The 20,523-nt window shown below is 44.6% G+C and overlaps 1 protein-coding gene across 4 annotated transcripts; it reads left to right on the forward strand.

Annotated features, from left to right (window-relative positions):
- The first annotated feature begins 4,774 nt into the window (after positions 1 to 4,774).
- Positions 4,775 to 20,359, forward strand: GZF1 (GDNF inducible zinc finger protein 1). 4 transcript variants are annotated; one of them, XM_039529756.1, is made up of 6 exons: positions 4,775 to 4,795; positions 9,098 to 10,464; positions 13,051 to 13,145; positions 14,712 to 14,879; positions 16,517 to 16,674; positions 17,414 to 20,359. In XM_039529756.1, the coding sequence occupies exons 2-6, from the start codon at positions 9,119 to 9,121 to the stop codon at positions 17,768 to 17,770; spliced, it is 2,124 nt and encodes a 707-aa protein (XP_039385690.1). In that variant the 5' UTR covers positions 4,775 to 4,795; positions 9,098 to 9,118; the 3' UTR covers positions 17,771 to 20,359. The 4 variants fall into 4 exon arrangements, with proteins under 4 accessions (XP_039385690.1, XP_039385688.1, XP_039385689.1 ...); XM_039529754.1 differs by lacking the exon at positions 4,775 to 4,795 and adding an exon at positions 4,984 to 5,148; XM_039529755.1 differs by lacking the exon at positions 4,775 to 4,795 and adding an exon at positions 7,423 to 7,511.
- Positions 20,360 to 20,523: the final 164 nt, after the last annotated feature.

The raw sequence follows: 20,523 nt of genomic DNA on the forward strand, positions 1-20,523 counted from the left end.
CTGCACAACCCTAGATTAAAATAAATCGGCTTTTGCATGGGATGTAGTTTTATTGGCCTCCTGAGAGTTTGAGCATTCAAATCCCCAATGGCTTTCATAAGAGTTGTAGATTCTAAACACCTCTGAAGATTACCATCCTTTTATTATTCAAAAAACTGCATATAATATTATTATTGAGATCTTAGATGTGCCGAAGTCAGGACGTTCAGAGCTTTGTTTCTGAGACTAATTGTAACACCGAGCACCATTGCACATATTTAGTATTTTGTATTACTGAGAATGGCGTTAAATGCATGTCTTATTACACGGTGTGTTCAGCGTGGGGGATTGAAGGTTATGCTGAAAACAGTACTTTTGAATTACGTGATTATGGGCCAGATTCATCACTGATGTAATTCCAAAACCAATGGAATAGCACCACGGATTAAATTGGTCATATGTTCTAAAATCTCATGTTGCATTAATATGATTTTTTAGAAAATGTGTGTGTAGGTGTGGGGGAGGGGGATGATTGAATTTTCTTGATTTTGGGATAGGAGCAACTTGGTTGGTCAAACTGCTCATGTGCTGCAGAACAACCCTCTCCCTGCTTCTCTGCCTTCTATCCCCCCACTCACACATACGTTGTCTCCTGAGGAGAGACGTACCCCCTTTCTCTTGGTCTAAGATGAGCTGCAGAAATTGTAATGCTACAGCTCTCTCTGTGCCCTAGGATAGCTCCTGGATCTATCATGATCTTCCCCAAGAGCCCACTGAATTAATAGGATGGACTGATCTGACCCTCTCAACTCCTGCTGTTCAGTGGAGCCATCTACCTGGTAAGTGATGGGACTTGCTGGGGGAGGCATCAGCCTGCTCCTGTGATCTTTTTGTTTTGTGTCTGCAGCTCTGAGAGTTCTTATCTCTCTCTCCCTCTCCCCACCCCTTTCACACACTGTTCTTAACATGAGCAAGTACCCATTGTGTGAATGCAGGGAGCACCCACCTCTTTGGCAGATGGGAGTCTCTGCCCCATGCTCTTGCAGAGACTGCTGCATTGTCTGAATGGCAGCATAGCAATAAATTCTGATCTCAGTGTTCTCTGATGATTAAATGTTTTCTGCTAGCTTGGGGGTGAATAACTTAATTTGTGGGTGAGTTGGCAGCTGCGTTCTTAAAGTTGAGAGAAATGCTATGCAAAGTCCTGGTCATGACTGATGGTTGCCTGGACAGAACAGCTAATGTTTTGTGAAGTAAGGCTCCTAAATAAAAGTAGCCTGATAATCAGGTGTACTGAGTACCCATAATCTCCACTGCAAGCACTTTAAGCACTTATTAGCTCTGGAAAAAATGAGGCCAATTTTATTTAGATTCCTAAATTATAGGTGATACAGGTAGCAATCCCTACAGTTAAGATGCTGTTTTTCAGTTATGTATAATCATTTGAGCTGAAATTTTCCTTGATGGGTGTTTGCCTCACACATGACTTTTTGGTAAACTTCAGCAAAAAACGGTTCAGCCATTTCTCAGAACGAGACTAGGGAAAAAAGTTACTTTTGCCCATGTTAAAAAAAGATCTTATAACCATTGTCTTAAGAAGCTCAAGCATCTTTATGCGTTGGAGGAGGGACTTGACATTTGGCAAGGGGAATCGTGATGTCAGGGTTTAACTTTTGCCATGCGATTAAAAATCTGCCCAAATTTGGCCAAGTTGTGAGTTGCTGGGAATCTGAGTTTGCACACGTTCAATAGAGATTCATAAGAGTTCAGTAGCTACATTCTCCAAAATTTCAGTCTGCACTGAGCCTGCTCTAGCTTGGGATGCAAGGGCTAAGCAGGACTTTTCCTCCTATTGCTCCTTGCAGCAGCCAGGGGCAGCTCTAGCATGGCATGCAGGAACTGAGAGCAAGGTGACTGTCTCTCCTGTGCTCTAAATGCTCCCCCTGCTTACACCCACTCAGTGAGGAGGAGGAAGAAGCCTGGCTCAGATCAGCAGAGGTGAGGAGCTGGGGCTGGGATATGGAGCCAGAAAGAGGGTGGATGCTGGAACTGGGATGAGGAGTTGAGTGGGAGCTGGGGGTTGTACAGTAACTCCTTGCTTAACGTTGTAGTTCTGTTCCTGAAAAATGTTACTTTAAGCGAAACGATGTTAAGTGAATCCAATGTCCCCATAAGAATTAATGTAAATGGGGGCGAGGAGTTAAGTTCCAAGGCCATTTTTTTGCCAGACAGACTATATATATGCATGCACATACACAGTATAAGTTTTAAACAATTTAATACTGTACACAGAAATGATGATTGTGAAGCTTGGTTGAGGTGGTGAAGTCAGAGGGTGAAAGAGGGTGGGATATTTCCCAGGGAATGCTTTATTGCTAAATGATGAACTAGCATTCGGCTGAGCCCTCAAGGGTTAACACGTTAGTGTAGCTTCACACCGTAGGAGGAAGTACGAATAAAGAGAGGGAAGACAGCATGGCAGACACAGAGAGAGAGAGTGTGTGTGTGTGTATCCCTTTAAGTATGCTGACCCCACTCTAAGTACATTGCCTTTTTCAGTAGATCAGCAAGTTGAGGCAGCAGCTGCTGCCAGCCAGCTCCCTCCATCCTGAACCGTGTCCTGCCCACCCCTGCTCTATAGAGATGGCCCAGTGGGGTAAGGGAGCGGGGGGAGGGGGACATCCTGACATTAGCACCCCTCCTTCCCCCTCACGCCCCCCACAGCAAGCAGGAGTCTCCCAGGAGCAGCTCCAAGGCAGAGAGCAGGAGCAGAGCAGGCAGTGCGGGGAGGGACAGCTGAATTGCCGGCAATTGATAGCCTGCTGGGCGGCTGCCATACAGGGAACTTAAGCAGGGGCGGCTCTACCTTTTTGGCCGCCCCAAGCAGTCAAGCAGCGGACCTCCGCAGGTCCAGTCGCCCCTCCGCAGGAGCAGCCAGCAGGCAGGATGGGGAGGGACAGCCTTTGCCGCCCCTAGATTTTGCCGCCCTAGGCACCAGCTTGTTTTGCTGGTGCCTAGAGCCGCCCCTGAACTTAAGGGAGCGGGGAGCTGATGGGGGGGCTGCCACTCCACCCTAGTTCCAAGCCCCCACCAGCTAGCTGCAACAAGCATGTTCCCTAACTGATCAGCAACATAACAATGAAACAACTTTAACTGAGAGGACTTTAAGTGAGGAGTTACTGTAACCACTTGAGTACATTTCTCTCAGAACATGGTGTAGAACTCAGGCTTCCTGAGTCGTAACATTCCTCAGCTGTCAGCAAATAGCTGGAAACACACGGGTAAAATATGTGCCTCAACTCCTAGTGGCCGGCCTACATAGAGGATGATGACTACTACTGATACCAGGTACTCCGCTAGCTCCGGCAGAGGTCTGTATGTGGATCTAAAGGTTCTAACTCTGCTGATGAACCATATGGAGTCAATACGGTTCCAAATACTGGAACGTCTGGGTTTTTTTCAGTTTGCTCTTTTAAAAATATAGGAAATTATATATACACAGAGCTGCAAAGTCAACCACTCAAAAGTTGGAAATGCCAGAACCAAGGTTGCCTGTTCAACCGTACTTTGGCCATTTTGTTTTCATTCATTATAATAATCTTTACATGATCAAATCCACAGGACCCTTGACTCAGTTAGTGCACAGTGTGGTCAGTGTTCAGGGAACGAATCAGGGTTGTGTGGAGAATGAAGATGTCTGTTAGGACCCCTGCCTTATTTGTTGCAGTCATTGGAAGGTGCGTGGTGGACGAGGCAGGGGACTTCAGGAAGAGAAAAGATGGTCTTGTGATTTAGGCAGTTGAGTGTCACTCCTGATTCTAACCCTGCATCTGCTAGAGTTCCTATGTGATGCTAAGCAAGCCATTTAAACCAAACTTTCCTGGGATGGTTCCTCATTTTCTGGGTGCTCAGCATGAGAATCGGGGCCCGATTTTCAGAAGTGCTCAGGCCTGACAGTTGCAACAGAAGTCCACAGGAGTTGTGCTTGGAACAAAGTGCTAAACTCTGAAAAATCAGGCCACGGACATTTAAATCAAATTAGCGTATAATTTTGACACTAATATCTCCATGTCTCAGTTCCCCATTTGGAAGGGAGGAGGATAATCCCACCTTTATCTCACAAAAGTGAGATTGCCCAGTGACCCTACTGATTTTTTGGCAGGCTGTTTATTTCTGATGTACTATTTTTTTAATTGGTGTTGGTTTTTGTCTCTATCGCTAGTTGCTCTTCACATTTGTGTTTGTCCTGCCTAATTATACTTTTACATATAAGGTGACCAGATGTCCTGATTTTATAGGGACAGCCCCAATATTTGGGGATTTTTCCTATATAGGTGCCTATTACCCCCCACCCCATCCTGATTTTTCACACTTTCTATCTGGTCACCCTATTTACATATGAGTTGCCAGAGTTTATGCTCCTTTCTATTTTCCTAAGTAGTACTAGACTTCCAGGTTTTTTAAAAATCCTTTTTGGCTCTAGCCCCTTCTTTTACTCTGTTGTTTAGCCACAGTGGCTTTTCAAATCCTTTTTCTGTTGTTGTTGGGGGGCGGGGAGGGGCTAATACATATCGTTTGAGGCTCCATGGGGTGGTTTTGAACAGTTTCCCTGCAGCTTGCAGGCATTTCACTCTTGTGACTGTCTCTTTTAATGTTCCCCTGAATTAGCTTCCTCCTGTTTGTGCAGTGCCCCGTGTTACTGGGGTGGGTCCTGTGGTGTTTCCTGCCCCCACCCCCCCTGTTAAACTGAATTACGTTACAGGGCCGCCTGGCAAGAGGGCGAAGACCGTTTGAAGGCCTGGTGGAGGGGTGCAGGGTGAGCACAGACTGAGGAGGCGGGGAGGGTCACAGGCCTCCTAGGGATGGGATGCGGCCCCCACCCCTGAAGGGGGGAAACGTTGCCAGGCAACCCCGCGACGCGCGGAGCCGCCGCCTTGGGGGGGGTCTGACGCCACTTCCGCCCGACCCTCTGTCCGTTTGCGTCATGTCTCTGCGCCGCCGTCGTCTTGTGGCTCGAGCCGGGAGGGCGGCGCCGCTTGGTCTCGTGACGCCGATGGCGGCGGCTGCGCCGCGGCTCCGCCCGTGGCAGTTGCCGGAACTGGCTGGGCGGGGGGAGCGCTCGTGAGCGCCTTGCGCTTCCGGCCGCCGCGCGGAGCCCGGGGCTGCCCGGTGAGTGAGCGGGGCCCGGCTGGGAGTGAGCCCCGCAGACCCCCCCGCCCCCCGGCGCGGGGAGCCCCGGGCATGTGCCCCGGGTGTGGGGATGAGCGGCCGCCTCACAGACCCCTCCCCCCGCCGACCCCAGGGCGCCCACCGACCCCGACCCCCACAGACCCCTGGGCGCCCGCCGACCCCCCCTCCCCCCCACAGACCGCTCTGCTGCCCCCCAGGGCCCCCACAGACCCCCTGCCACCCCCTGGGTGCCCACAGACCCCTGCCACCCCCTGGGTGCCCACAGACCCCTGGGTGCCCACAGACCCCCTTCCCCCCACAGCCCGCCTCTTCCCCATGGGTGCCCACAGATCCCTCTGCTGCCCCCCAGGGCCCCCACAGACCCCCGCCACTCCCTGGGTGCCCACAGACCCCCTTCCCCCCACAGACCCACGCCGACCCCAGGGCATCCACTGACCCCGACCCCCACAGACCCCTGGGCGCCCACCGACCCCCTCCCCACAGACCCCTCTGCTGCCCCCAGAGCCCCCACAGACCCCGCCACCCCTGGGTGCCCACAGACCCCTTTCCCCACAGACCCCCGCCACCCCTGGGTGCCCACAGACCCCCTTCCCCACAGACCCCCGCCACCCCTGGGTGCCCACAGACCCCTTCCCCACAGCCCGCCTCTTCCCCATGGGTGTAGAGGAAGCCCCACAGACCCCCTCCCCCCACAGACTGTGGTTCCCCCTGTGCACAGGGGGAGCTCCACAGACCGCCCCCCCCCCCCACAGATCCCTGTGGCCCCCTGAGCGCAGGGGAAGCTTCCCAAGTGTTTTCCTCCCCAGGGATCTGGGGATGAGGTGCTTCCCTATGGACAACTCCCCCTGAGATTGTGAGGCCCATAGACATTTCCTCCCCAAGGAATGGGGCTGAGGGTTAACCCTACAAACACTCCGAACACAATGTGAGGGTGGTGGCACTGGATCCCAGAGACACCTCTTTACAGAAGTGCAAAGTACTCCACTTAGGAAGGAACAATCAGTTGCACACATACAAAATGGGAAATGACTGCCTAGGAAGGAGCACTGCGGAAAGGGATCTGGGGGTCATAGTGGATCACAAGCTAAATATGAGTCAACAATGTTGCAAAACAGGCAAACATCATTCTGGGATGTATTCGCAGGAGTATTGTAAGCAAGACACGAGAAGTAATTCTTCTGCTCCACTCTGCGCTGATTAGGCCTCAACTGGAATATTGTGTCCAGTTCTGGGTGCCACATTTCAGGAAGGATGTGGACAAATTGGAGAAAGTCCAGAGAAGAGCAACAAAAATGATTAAAGGTCTAGAAAACATGACCTGTGAGGGAAGATTGAAAAAATTGGGTTTGTTTAGTCTAGAGACGAGAAGACTGAGAGGGGACATAAGTTTTCAAGTACATAAAAGCTGGTTACAAGAAGGAGGGAGAAAAATTATTGTTCTTAACCTCTGAGGCTAGGACAAGAAGCAATGAGCTTAAATTGCAGCAAGGGCGATTTAGGTTGGACATTAGGAAAAACTTCCTGTCAGAGTGGTTAAGCGCTGGAATAAATTGCCTAAGAAAGTTGGACAAACACCTGTCAGGGTTGGTCTAGATCAGGGGTGAGCAAACTTTCTGAGGGCTACATCGGTCATGCAGGAGTCTGGCCTATTGGCCAAGCTTCCATGAGTGTCAGCCTGATAACTTCAGTGTTTTCCTGACCCCATTCTTCCAGCGCTGTTAGCTGGGCTTCACATGCTCGCTTTATCTGTCATCTAAACTTGGTGCCACTCTTCTGTTCCAGTGGCCATTCTACTGTGCCTCTCAGATTATAATGGTCACTTTAGCCATACTGGATTATGCCTGACAAAACTGGCTTTCTGTCTTTTGATTTGTCAGGCAGTTCTGCCTCTAGACCAGGGGTTCTCAAACTGGGGAGCGTGGACTATATTCTGGGCAGAGGGCATGAGAAGCTTTTGTTGGGGGGGAGACTTGTTGCACACATTTTACCCACAGCAATGCATAACTAGCAAAATGAATTCCTCCAGATATTGCAGGTCCTCAGATGGTGCTGTGCTTTTTGACAGATTTCTGTTTAAGCTTGCATAGCATTATACAAAGTCGTTGCCATCTGTACGTTCATCTGTTTGCTACGACGCAGTGTGCACATTTAATTGTACACGTGGACCACAATCACACTTTTGCTTTTTCTCTTATTACAATGGGTCGTTGGCTCAAAAAATAACCAATGCAGGTGAAAAACAGAAGCCGAAACTGATTGAAGTGAAGCACTGCCACTGCATATGTTGGTATATGTATTTGTGTGACAGGGACGGGGCGTAAACGACTACAGACACAAAGAAGGTGGGGGCCTGATCAAATAAGTTTGAAAACCACTGCTCTAGACGGTGGCACTTTAGTATGGCATGTGACTTGGATAACAGCTAGCTGGCTGTACATGAGCACATGCTCTACGGTCCTACAAGCTGTTCCGTGTGGGCAGACACCCTGTGCCCACACAGCAGTTTGCAGGCTTCAGTGATATAACATCTTTTTTAGGATAAATATATATGGATGTTTCTATTGGCACAGATATGTGCTTGAAGCAGAGAATGCTGCTAGCAGTTTGAACAAGAGTTTGTCACCCACTGGAAGTGAAAGCCTTTCATTGCACTATGTACCTTATTGAATATGTTAAATTACTGTTTCCTCTTTGAACAAATTCCAGTAGAGTGGAAGACCAGTTTTACAAGAACAAGTGCATTCTGCACCTTGATGGTAGTTCTTAGTTCTATTATTACAGCTTTATGGAGAGTGCGGCTTATATGTTTTATAATGTTAGTATAATACACTGGTTTAATGATTTGGATAGCCTCTCGGGGTGACTCTTGGAAACTAATAGCTTGGGTATGCAATTTAAGGCATTCTCCAGCTCAAATAGAAGAGGGTGGTGACTTTGATGCTGAAGATTCTGGGTTTACTCTCTGCCGATGACCATTGGTGTCTGTACACAGACAGTTTGTAATAATAGCTTTTTCAACTTTTGGTAGTTTGTTCAATGAGTAAACAAGTGGCTAATTATAAAGTAATACAGGAAGTATTGTAACATGTAAAGTGGTTAAAGGGTTGTACCTCTACTGAAAAACATTAACTTCCAAACTATGCTAATATCGAATGCTTTATCAATTAATGGATCTTTGCTTAATTAACCCCAAAACATATAGTCTGAGAGGGAAGAGAAAATGTGTCTGGGATAAAGAGAAATGGAAGTTGTATTTAGCCATCCTAGCTCCATAGTTCATGCTTGGTAAAAAAAATGTCAATCTGCAGTAGGCCTTGCAAGAGGCAGGCCAATCATAAGAGCTGGCATAGTGGGTCAGACCATGGTCCATAACCCATGAACAGTTTTCCCAACTTGTGGAGATGATAAATAATTAGTCCCACTGTTTTATAATCTCATTGACATTTGTGTTTTGAGAACTCATATTTTCACTTCATCCAACTTTTTTTTTTAAATATCTTTTTGTTTACCCCAAAAGCCTATTCTCAGGAATTATTCTATTTGGGATTGTAAGTGTGCTTTTGTTATGCACCTTGCATTTCTTTTGACCCTTCTTTTGTTCACTTAGTCTTTATTACATTTTAGAATCCTATTAGATTGAACTCTAAACTTTTCTAGCATCTTAGTTCTGATTTCTCAAGGAGTGAATCTGCCAAAATGATGATTGAGACTTGAAATAGAAGTTAACTTTTGAAAAATCTAATTACTTTCTATGAATGGCTGCTAGCTTATTTCTAAATAGAAATGAGACACCGCTAATCCAGGCTGTGCTTCAGGCCAGATTTTCTGAAAATCTGGCCGCTTTATTAAGGTGCCAGAATGGGAGTTGGGCTTTTAAGTTTTATTGGTTTGTCCATGATAGGCAACTAACATGTGATGTTGTTAACAGCTGTTTGCAGAAAGAAGAAAGATGGAAAGTAATGCAGTTTTGCTAGAATCAAAGTCCTCACCGATAAATCTTCTGAACGAAATGCATCAGTTGCGTCTTCTGGGCCACCTTTGTGACGTGACGGTTAGTGTGGAGTATCAAGGTGTCAGAGGAGAGTTTGTTGCTCACAAAGCTGTATTGGCAGCAACAAGCAAGTTCTTCAAGGAGGTGTTTCTTAATGAGACGAGCATGGATAGCCCAAGGACAAACGTGTTCTTGAATGAGGTCCAGGTAGCTGATTTTGCTTCATTTCTTGAGTTTGTCTATACTGCCAAGGTAGAAGTGGAGGAAGACCGAGTGCAACGTATGCTGGAAATAGCTGAAAAGCTTAAGTGCTTGGACCTGTCTGAAACCTGTTTTCAGCTGAAGAAGCAGATGCTTGAATCAGTGTTGTTGGAGTTGCAAAATTTCTCTGAATCGCAGGATGCTGAGGAGGACAGTGGTACCCAATCAAATGCTTTACTTGAGTTGAAGACAACTGTTGTGGCAGAAGGTGACCGTACAGACTGTCTTCCTGATTCTCCCAATTCCCCCATGGAAAGACCCAGCAATGGAGTGTCTCCTGAGAGGCCAACTCCCAAATCAAAAGAGAAGGTTGACAAGAAAAAAGAAACCATGAAGCCTCCCTATGCCAAAATCAGAAGGGCCAGTGGGAGGCTGGCTGGGAGGAAAGTATTTGTAGAAATCCCCAAAAAGAAGTACACAAGGCGGTTGAGAGAGCAACAGAAGAATGCCGAGGATGCTACTGAAGAGAACAAGTTCCCGAAAGACCAAATCATGCGTGATGTGGAGAAGGAAGAGGAGCAAGTGGAGAGCAGTGTGAAGCCTGAGAATGAAGAGTGCAATGGCAACTTTGAATTAGAAGACAACTTTAAAAAATCAGAGGAGGATAAGAAGAAACGAGGTGGCAACTTCAAATGCAGCACCTGCAAGAAGGAATTCCTGTATGAGAAGAGCTTCCTCAAGCACATAAAGCACAGTCATGGCATTGCGGCTGAAATCATTTACCGGTGTGAAACCTGCAGTCAGACCTTTGCCAACCGGTGCAATTTAAAAAGCCACCAACGCCACGTCCACACCAGTGAGCGCCACTTCCCTTGTGAACTCTGTGGTAAGAAGTTCAAGAGGAAGAAGGACGTCAAGAGGCACATTCTTCAGGTTCATGAGGGTGGTGGGGAGCGTCATCAGTGCCAACAGTGTGGAAAGGGTTTGAGCTCCAAAACTGCTTTGAGGCTTCATGAAAGGACGCATACAGGCGACAAGCCTTATGGGTGCACAGAGTGTGAGGCTAAATTTTCTCAGCCTTCTGCACTTAAAACACACATGAGGTATGAACAGACTTAAGTGGCCTTGTTAGATTCTGGTGGGAAAGGTAAAATCCACTGAAAGACATCCTGAACCCTCAAGTAGAGCAAGGATTTAAAAGGAGACTGACTGGAGGGTTTCAGTATATCCCCTTTCAAAGTGTTTTCTTTCTAATTAGGGGAGCACGGTCATTTAATCTAAGCCCAAAGTATAGGGTTAGACCCCGATCCAGCAAACACTTAAGCACACAAGTTTACTCATGTGAGTGGTTCCATTGAAATCAGTTGGACTGCTCTCAAAAGTGAAACTACACACATGCTAGATTGTTTGCAGGTTCGGGGCCTTATGTTTTTTTGAACTGAAATAAGAAATGCTTAAATTAATAGTAAAATGTTATGCAGTGGAAATGAAAATCTTGTAAAAAATGTAAATATCCCCAGTGGTGTGTGTAACCCAAATAAAACAAGCACCAGGATGCTGCAAAAATACCCAGGAAGTGAAATTGACTAGAAACAAACTAATCTGGTGTCACTGTCAGCGAATTAAGTGCACAAAGTAGACAGACAGCGAGGAATGATGGGGAATAAAGCTTAATATTTATATAGCCCTTAGAAAATGAGAACATTGTGCCTTTTCACATGGGACCCGTGAAGTCCATGTGAGTTGCGTGATTGTGAAGGCAAATTTGGCTCACTTGGGGCTTGAGACTGCAAGGTGGTGAGCGACTGTGGCTGATGCTGCAAAGCACTTAAGCATGTGTTTAAAGTTAAGTACATGTGTAAGTGTTTTGTACGATCGGGGCCAATGCCTTGCAGAATCAACCCCTCGCTACCCTCAGAGCACACTCTGAGGTAGGGTAAGTGTGGGGAAACTGAGGTAGATAGTGCATTCCCCAAAATGTCACTTCCAGAGCTGGAATAGAACTCTGGAATGTTCTGACATCACTAGGCCACTCTCTCCTCTGAGGTATGAAGTTCATTAGATCTTAGTCTCTTAATCTAAAAGTACTCCTCTACCCCGATATAACGCTGTCCTCGAGAGCCAAAAACTCTTACTGCGTTATAGATGAAACCGCGTTATATCAAACTTGCTTCAATCTGCTGGAGCGCACATCCCCGCCCCCCCGGAGCTCTGGTTTACCATTTTACATCCGAATCCGTGTTATATCGGGGTAGAGGTGTACGACATACAGACAGGATGCCTTCTGTCATTATAGTCCCATTGAAATCAATGAGATTTCACATGATAGTAAACACTATGCCCCACAGTAAGCATTTGCAGGATTGGGTCCTAAAATGTTGTTACCAACACAGATATAGGTTTTTTAGCATCACTCTCTAAAGTGTTGTGACCACTTGACACTGAAAATCATTCACTAGTCAGGAAAATGAATGAGATTCCCCCTCTACCTGGTACCAGTATGAAGGGACAATAAGGATGCTATCTATGATGATTTTATTGTTTGTTAAGCATTGAGAGGGTGCTCAGCATTGTACGTGTCATGCATATCAAGACAGTCTCTGTCCCGAGAGCTTATGCTCTAGAGGACAAACCTAGAAAGACAAGATGTTTGAGAGGCCCAGAGGAAGGTGCCGCTTCAGATAATTACCTAATTTTTTCATTTTAATTTTTACATATAATCTCCCCTGCTAATATTTAACTATGAGAACTGATCATCTGGTATTTTTGTTCCTGCAGAACTATTCAAAGGAGTCAAGTAAATCAAGTGTGAAGTTCATGTGTAGGCAGGAAGTTAAAGGTAGATGCAACTGAAGTGCAATTATAGACCCTGATCCTGCAAGCTGCTCTGCATGGACACTGGACTTCACCCATGCAGATCTCGTTGCAGGACTGAAGCTATAATAAGGAAAATGACTGTATAAAAATGCAGTGTAGTTGTAGCCATGTCGGTCCCAGGATATAGAGAGACAAGGTGGGTGAGGTAATGTCTTTTATTGGACCAGCTTCTGTTGGTGAGAGAGACAAGCTTATATAAAAATGGCATTTTCCTGTTCTGCTCCCTGTGTGTCTTCAGTCTGAGCCGTAGCCACTTACTTTACTTTGTAGGTCTGACAACCCTGCAGAGTCAGCACAGCTAGGGAACAGCAAACCAAACTATGTTCTGGCTCGGTAATCATTTAAAAAGAATTGTTAGCCAAGTTCTCATCGAAGAAAATGTTGATGATGATATCAGAGCCATAAATATTACTACTTGATTTTCAGATTCCAGATGGACTTTTAAAAAACAGTTAATATTTTTATTACAATTAGGTAACTCTCTATATCTTCCCCTCTCCATTTTTGTATTTGAAGTGTGTAAAAATTCAGTAGAGATTTTTAGGCTTACCAAAAACTTCTTTGGCTCAAATATTTCTGGATCCTAATCCCAAATCCTGGAATGTGATAGTCAGGCACAGTACTCTGCCTGTGTGGATCACAGTGCGGAATCTCGGATCGATTAGGAAATCTTAGAAACATAATTAGCACTGAACTGCACAATGCCAATTTTTTAGTCACATTTCAGAGGATAACCATACAGTAAAAGTGACTAGTAATGTACTGTAGAGGAGAGAGAACCTTTTAGCTTAATGGTATTTTTTTCATTTCAGAATCCACACTGGTGAAAAACCATTTGTCTGTGATGAATGTGGTGCAAGATTCACACAGAATCACATGCTTATATATCATAAAAGGTGTCACACAGGCAAGTTTCTTCTTTTGTCACCCTCCCCATGTAAAGGGACATTAGGTGCAAAACGTATGTTATTTAGAACCTAACTGCTGTTGCAGTTTGTGACATTATGTGACATATGTGTGTGACATTTAAAGGAGGGGCGGGGAGAGAGATCATGGTTTTGTCAATAGTTGTCTTTACTCAGGTTGCTAGGTTTAAGGAAATGTACAAAAAAGGGTTAATTTTAATTAGCATTTCCTAAAGAAAAAGCCAACACAAGACTTCAGTAAAACACCAGCTGTATAAATAATTGCAGCCATCTGGATACTGAGTAGATCAGGAGCTCCAGTGTGGAGCACAAGTATATTTTTGTTGCATATTGTGCTTTTCTGTATTGGTGTCAGAGCATTTTTGAGAGAGACGGGGAAATATCGTCAAAGCTTCACCCCGTAACATTTTCAGAATTTACTGCTATAAAAACAAGTTTTTAAATGTGCCCTTATCAGAAATATTGCAGAATCCCACACTTTTCCTTCATCACAGCTTTACTGTCATTTAGTTTAATGAACTAATACTGGTCTCAAAATGGTTTAAAAAGGAACTCTGAAGCCCATGATAAACCCAGCTATTTGCTGTGAATGTCAGTAAAAGGGGCTTTTTTGTTTTTGTTTGCAAAGGAGTCATTCGTAGTCACCTTTACACAGTCTGCATTTTGCTCCCTTACTTCCCTGCATGGTCTTTGCTTGTGGGCAGGCAGTGAATAGAAGTGGGCAAAAGTATATTCAAGGGAATGGAAGTTTCCCATTGGCTTCACTGGACTTTGGATCATGGGTAGCTGGAGACTGCTTTGGAAATTCAGTCCCATTGTTAATAAGGCTTTATCCTAATTATTAAAGCTAAATATGAACTTGCGTTCTGGGCAAACATGCAGCAATTAACCTAAGAAACATAATTTTAAAAGTGGCTTATTTTAACCTCTAATTACCTACTTCATGCACTTGTGATTAAAATCACATATGCTGGATTGACATTGTACCGCTAGACTTGTGTCATGTGTGGGGAATTCCTTCTTTTCCTTTCGCATTTCTTACCCAAACATGTTAGAAATCTCTCTCTCCCCCATGCTCATGGACTCTTCTGCCTTGAACAAATGTGAGCTGGCAGAAAATGTAAAACCAGTGACATGTTAACCCAGGAAAACTTGCCTTAAGCAACAACTGAACGTCGGCTACTTAACGGAGTGGCCTTCTAATAAGGGTGAGCCAGGACTCAGTATGGGCCTGAGCCAAAGGCCACTAAGTTAGTGGAACGACTCCAGCTAACTGAAGAGTTCAGTGGCCCTACATTTGGGGATATTTTGGTATGCTCTGAGACTGGAGGTTGCCTTCTGAGAGTGGTGCCTCGCACAGCTTTCTCAAACAGGCATATTCCGTACCTGATAATGCAGCTTACTCCTCTGAGCTAGGCTCACTGAATCCTTTTTGACATTGACCTGTGTTTAGTTTGTATACAATAGCTCTGTGTTTGCATGTGATGCCTAATGACGTTCTAAAACACTCCTTTGTTTTTTCCTTCTCCAATTCACCCTTGCTGTAGGGGAAAGGCCTTTTATGTGTGAAACATGTGGGAAGAGCTTTGCCTCTAAGGAGTACTTGAAACACCATAATAGAATACATACTGGATCCAAGCCGTTTAAATGTGAAGTTTGCTTCAGAACATTTGCACAGAGGAATTCGCTTTACCAGCATATTAAAGTTCACACGGGTAGGAAACATTTGTTTGGAAAGTAAAGTTTATAGGATAGTAACACATAGCTATAGGTCTAAGTCTTAGGACTGTTTAATGTTGAGGGACTTCTTTAACCAAGAACTTTTATTACTTTTAAACATACTAACCCTTTGTAGAACTCTTAAAACTGTTTTCAACCAATGGTGGTGTTTCCTCCATTTCTTTCCTCTTATCCCATCCTCCAAAAATGTGTTCTCTCTGCTGACTGAATAGCGGCAATTAACTAGAAAGCACTTCAGAGAGCTGTGCTGATACCTCGTTACTGATGCTGATGCCACATGACACACAGAAGTTTATTAGTAAATAAAGAGTATCTATTTTAGCTCCATTCAAAACACTGCGAAGAGCAATGTTGTCTTTGCAGAGTTGTCCTCCCACCCACCTTTACTGCTGGCTTCCTCTTCCCAATTTGTGTTCATCTCTGCCTGTACCGTGTTCTCTGTCAGTAGAAGCAAAATGGCCATGGGCACAATTGCATCTCTGCTCAGACGCAGCCTTTCTCTCCTACTGGTTCCTACTGCCAGCGGCTCTGAGCAAACACTATCTACTGCCTTTGCTGATTGTGTCCTTGACATTGTCTTTGACTCGACACTCTCCTTCACCCATCTCTTTTATAGCAATCGGGCTGTCTCTATGGCTTCCTCCATAACGTCACCTGTACCTGTATCAGCCTCAGTTCTACACCTGCTTAAAGCTTCATCCATGTCTTTAGCTCCTCTTTTGGCTGGTGGAGTGCGCCTTAGTTTTCAACACCGCAGCATGGGGCGAATGTTTCTGCCTAGCTTTGCTCATGTACAAAGTGCAGCCTGCACTATAACCATCTAGTTGCTCTCCACTGCAAAGCCAGCTTAATATTGGCCCTGGTTATAAAATTCTCCCTAGACTATCTTCAGCCAGCTCGAAGACATTCAGTCTGCTTTCCTCCCCTCAGCTTGTCTAGCACTGGTCTCTTCTCTATCCCTGCACACAATCCTACTACTGATGCTAGAGCCTTCTCCCCTATATTGCCTGCCATCTGCAATACCAACCTGGTATCTCTCTGCCTCATCACATTTGCATCTATTTTCAAATCATCTGAAACCCCTACTTTCTTTCTCTGTGCTGTTATTTAACCCTGTGGCTGTATCACAAAATGCTTTACTGGGGTAAATCATAAATCATGGGTGAAAGATGCTTTAGACTAAAGTGCATTTTATATACTGAATGGTATTGTGATCTGCTTTGGTAGATTTAAAGAGAGAAACCAGAGGGTGTGATAAATCCCAGTATTTCCGCCCTAGTAAAATACTGATATAGGTAAATATGAAAACTCATGTATTTCAGGCCAGAAGCTCAGCTGATGTAAGTGCTCTGTTGGCTTCAATAGAGCTAAACCGATTTACACTAGCAGAGGATCTGCCCTGAAACTATAGAAATGATCTGTTTACCTTGGATGCATCAGTATAATTTTATGCAAATCTGAAATTCCCACAAATATGTTTGCATGCTTTGCGAACATGCCGGTACTTGCCTAGTCAAATAAATGTGATACGAGGGCATGTTATGAGATTACCAAAGGAGCGGCACTCCGGCTACAGCTCAGAGGTCACTCTAACCCTGTGTTCTGATTTCAGGTGAACGGCCCTATTGTTGTGATCAGTGTGGTAAGCAGTTCACACAGCTCAACGCATTGCAGCGCCATCATCGGATACACACGGGGGAGAAACCGTTCATGTGCAATGCATGCGGGCGAACGTTCACGGATAAATCGACCTTGCGGCGGCACACTTCAGTAAGGACCGAGTCTTGCTACAGACTCCACTGCGTGTTCCAGTGGGCCTTATCTCGCCTTTCAGACATGCCCATGTAAAATGGGCCTGTTGGCTTTAGAATACTTGAGTAAATGCATCGTCCCTTTGAGGCCGACAGCTTTCCTGGGTTGCAGTCAAATTAATCTCACTACTGGCAGCATAGCGCGCACACACAGCAGGAAGGACAGTTATTTTTCTCACTCTTTTGCTGACTCACCATATGACCCTGGGGCTGCCATTTCCCTGTGAAATGGGAGTGGTAATACAGGGGGGCTGTGTGAGACTTCACTCATTGGGAGAGAGACTTTGCTTTGCCAAGTTCACACTTGATGAAATGGAGCAAGGGAGACCATAAGGGACCTGATTGGAGCTCCCTGATTTTCTACCTGGCCCTGCGACAAGCAGGAGCAGCATTGGGGCTGCTCTTTTCTGCGTGAGCTTACAATAGCTCAGGCCTCTTCTCCCTGTCTCCAGAGGGCTGCCATAGGAGTCCACTTTGCTGACTGTGTGCCTGCTTCAGAATCCCCAGGTAGGAGGATATAGCAAGTCCCCCTCCTTTTGACACTGCCTGAGCCATATAAAAGCTGAGGAGCGGGGCACAGAATCTGCCCCATTATTTGTAAACAGATTTTTAGATCCTTGGCTGGAAGATTCTGTAGAAAGGCAAAGTGTTGTCATTCTAAACAGCAAGTGCTGAAACTGTTTTGTGTTTGTTTTTAGATACATGATAAGAATACACCCTGGAAGTCTTTCCTGGTTATTGTTGAAGGAGTGTCTAAGAACGATGAAGGTCACAAGACAGAGCTTCCTGATGAAGAGTATCATGTGTCACCTAAAATAACAGAGAAGTTGCTGTCTTTTTCTGAGAATGGCCACTATCAAAACTTGACTGCTGTCCCAGGGAGTGTGACTGCACTGCATGACAACAGTCCTACCATCGGGACAGACTGCAAATCGGATGGGACTGTGGGACCCCAAGAAGCCCTCCTAGCTACCACCTTAAGTGAGCTTACGGTCCTACATACACAGACAGATGCTATTCAGCCACAGCTCCATGCTCTGGTGAATATGGAATAATTTGGTATTGTTCACCAACCCAGCCTAGGCCATACCTCTAATAACTTGTGACTTTGCCAGTAACCTAGTGATGTAATTAGGAGAAAGCATAGCCCCTAAAGGAAGAGGGACTAGTCGTGGATGACATTCATGGCATTTATCTCCTCCTCACCCTTAGAACACCACCAATCAGTAATCTTCAATTTGCATAGTCTAGCGGTAGCTCCTTTTCCCAGCTGATAGTTGTTCTACTTTATTCATTTCTTGATTTTCTGTACCCTTTGTTATGAACGTGTGAAATAATACAGTCACTTCAGAGAGCAGTTAACCTTAAGCAGAGCATATGAAGACCTGCCATTGTTTTAATCTCTGGAAATCTGACCATGCAGTCTCCTCTTCGCTACCCTTCCTGCAAAGGTGTGGTAAGCCCTTCTTCCTTTTGTTCGGATGGCTTGAGTGCAGCTCCCTTAGAAAGGAGGGCCGGTGGGTTTTTTGTTTTGTTTCCAATTCGATTCCACAACATGTGTGAACAAAACAGAAATATTGTGTTGCTTCTGGGCCTAACAGTTAATGGAATTAAATACACTTTCCTAGTAAAAGTTCGTAAGTAGAAAATAAAATTCTGTTAAATTTCATTTCAGGAAGTGTTTTAATCTTGGCTTTACCAAAGATTCAAGCAGAATCATTTTAGTATTTGGAAAAACCAATGGGAACAAGCGTGGGAAATGCATGGAGTTATATTCCAATAGTGCTTATTTTTCCATAGCAAAAATGTGGAACTTGTAACCTGTGGGTTGGAAGCAGATTGTGCTGTTATGGAACTCACTCCAATAAGAAGTGTCAATTGTGAATTAGCAGGATCACTAATCTATTGTTTAGTGAGTTATTTTAATAACTAAAGTTAAATTACTGCTTCATTGTCACCAACTTTTACACTAAATTTGCACTCTTAAGCTCTGATCTTGCAACTGGCTCTACTGGTGCAGATCTGTATTGTCTAATGTGGTTCCATTTAAGCACAGGGGTCTCTCCTGATGGAGTCATTTGTGGGGTACAGGTGATAAGTGGGATACATTAAGGCCATTCAAGTAGTTTCAGACTCCAAATTTTACTGTTGAAAAGTTTTTACGAAACTTGTAAAGAAAAACATCTTTGTGGTTATTTCAAGACGCCTTTTCTAAGAGTCAGTGTTGGAAATGCAACCACTGCAGCTTTGGGTTAGTCTGGAAGTGCCCAGGCTGAGGCAAATGCCAAAAATAAATGACATCAGTGCGGATGTTTATATTTTTTAAGCTTTTGTTTTCCTGATTAGAATGGTATTACTATCTGAGGTGAAAAATTTAACAGGAAGATATTGACAATGTGCCTTTTTTAAATGCCAAGGAAGGTAGTGCTTGCTCCAAAATCAATTAAGGCATTAGGAGTCTTCCCATTGACTTCAGAGGGCATTTGGAGCAGGCTTTATGGGTTGAATTCTGTAAGCTATGCTCCCATGAATGATCTGATGGTCAGTGGCACTTCTCATGGGTGTTGAGTGTTAACCTGGTAAGAGATTGTAGGATCAAACATTTCTGTGGAACCCGCCTTCCCCTCACCTTCTACAAAAATCTGGTCAAGTTCAGGGTGTTAGTTTTTGTCCTAATCCTTATTTTACAATGAGACTATCTTACAAGCAGTAAAGGGAACACAAGTGGGATGTTTCAGTACAACCAGTTTCTTTCCATTGCAAGGGGTTTCACTTTCCAAGTTAGTTTATTCTTAGTGAGGGAAAATGTATATCTTAATGTTCAGTTAACCGATCATTTACCGTTTTTTCTTTATTTTGTGAGCAAATTACATGTGTTGGTGTGTTTAACTGAGCAGAGGCTGATTGGGTCAGTGAAGAAGGCCTGAGCCTGTTCCCACGGATTTTAAGTGGAGCAGAATTAGCCCTATAGTTAAGAGTATTTTAAGATGAAGCTTTCAACAATTAAACATCTTAATCCCACTTGCCTTTTTTCAAAAGATCAGTACAATTTTGTGCTTTTGGAAGCATTGGTCAAGTATTTTGCTACTAACAGAGCGATTAACTGTTCCAAATCGGGCCAAATCTTCTGCTGTGTCAGTTTATAGTAGCTGAGGATCTGCCCTTCTGATTTTTGCAGATATTAAATTTTTTGGTGACGGTTTCTTAACGTGGGTTTGGTTGGTTTTTTTTTAAGTAGCAGTTTGAGAAAAGCTTGCTGAAAGTTAAGCACAGTCCATCACTATCGCCCACTCCTAAAAGACTTACTGGTAGGCAAAGCAATAAAAATAACCAAACGGTGGACCAGAGTTTTGGGGTTTTTTTGAGCCTTAAAGGAGCTTCTGATGTTACCTTTGACCCCTAGCTTAATCCAGGAAAAGGGTTTAAAAAAAGCAGCTTTCCAGGAGGTTATATTTGACATATTTATTCAAAAATTGTGTTCTTTTTGAGTGTTGAAATTCAAATGATTCCTAATGACCAATGTACAGTGTTTGTAGATATATTTAAATCCTGAGTATTAGTACCTGTAGACAGGGGAAAAATTTTTATTCCATGAATGTATGAAAGTGAGTAACCTGTACGAACTATTAAATCCTATTAAAATATTGAACTAGTACTGCCCTTTTTGTAAGTGACTTGCTTGGAGTACCAGACAGACCTCTTCCCTGAGAACTATGCATTGTATATTGCAGAGATCTGATGATTTTAGGTGATTACAGAAGTTGCTACTAACCACCTGGTGCCTTAGGCCTAATCATTCCATTGTTCA

Source organism: Mauremys reevesii, linkage group 3, assembly GCF_016161935.1.
Source record: "Mauremys reevesii isolate NIE-2019 linkage group 3, ASM1616193v1, whole genome shotgun sequence".
NCBI lineage: Eukaryota > Metazoa > Chordata > Testudines > Geoemydidae > Mauremys > Mauremys reevesii.

Bases quoted from the DNA above. Each gene is read 5' to 3' on its own strand.
- GZF1 (XM_039529753.1), top strand. The intron at 13,146-14,711 runs GCAAGTTTCTTC...CCCTTGCTGTAG, and splicing joins TCATAAAAGGTGTCACACAG to GGGAAAGGCCTTTTATGTGT. The intron at 16,675-17,413 runs GTAAGGACCGAG...GTTTGTTTTTAG, and splicing joins CCTTGCGGCGGCACACTTCA to ATACATGATAAGAATACACC.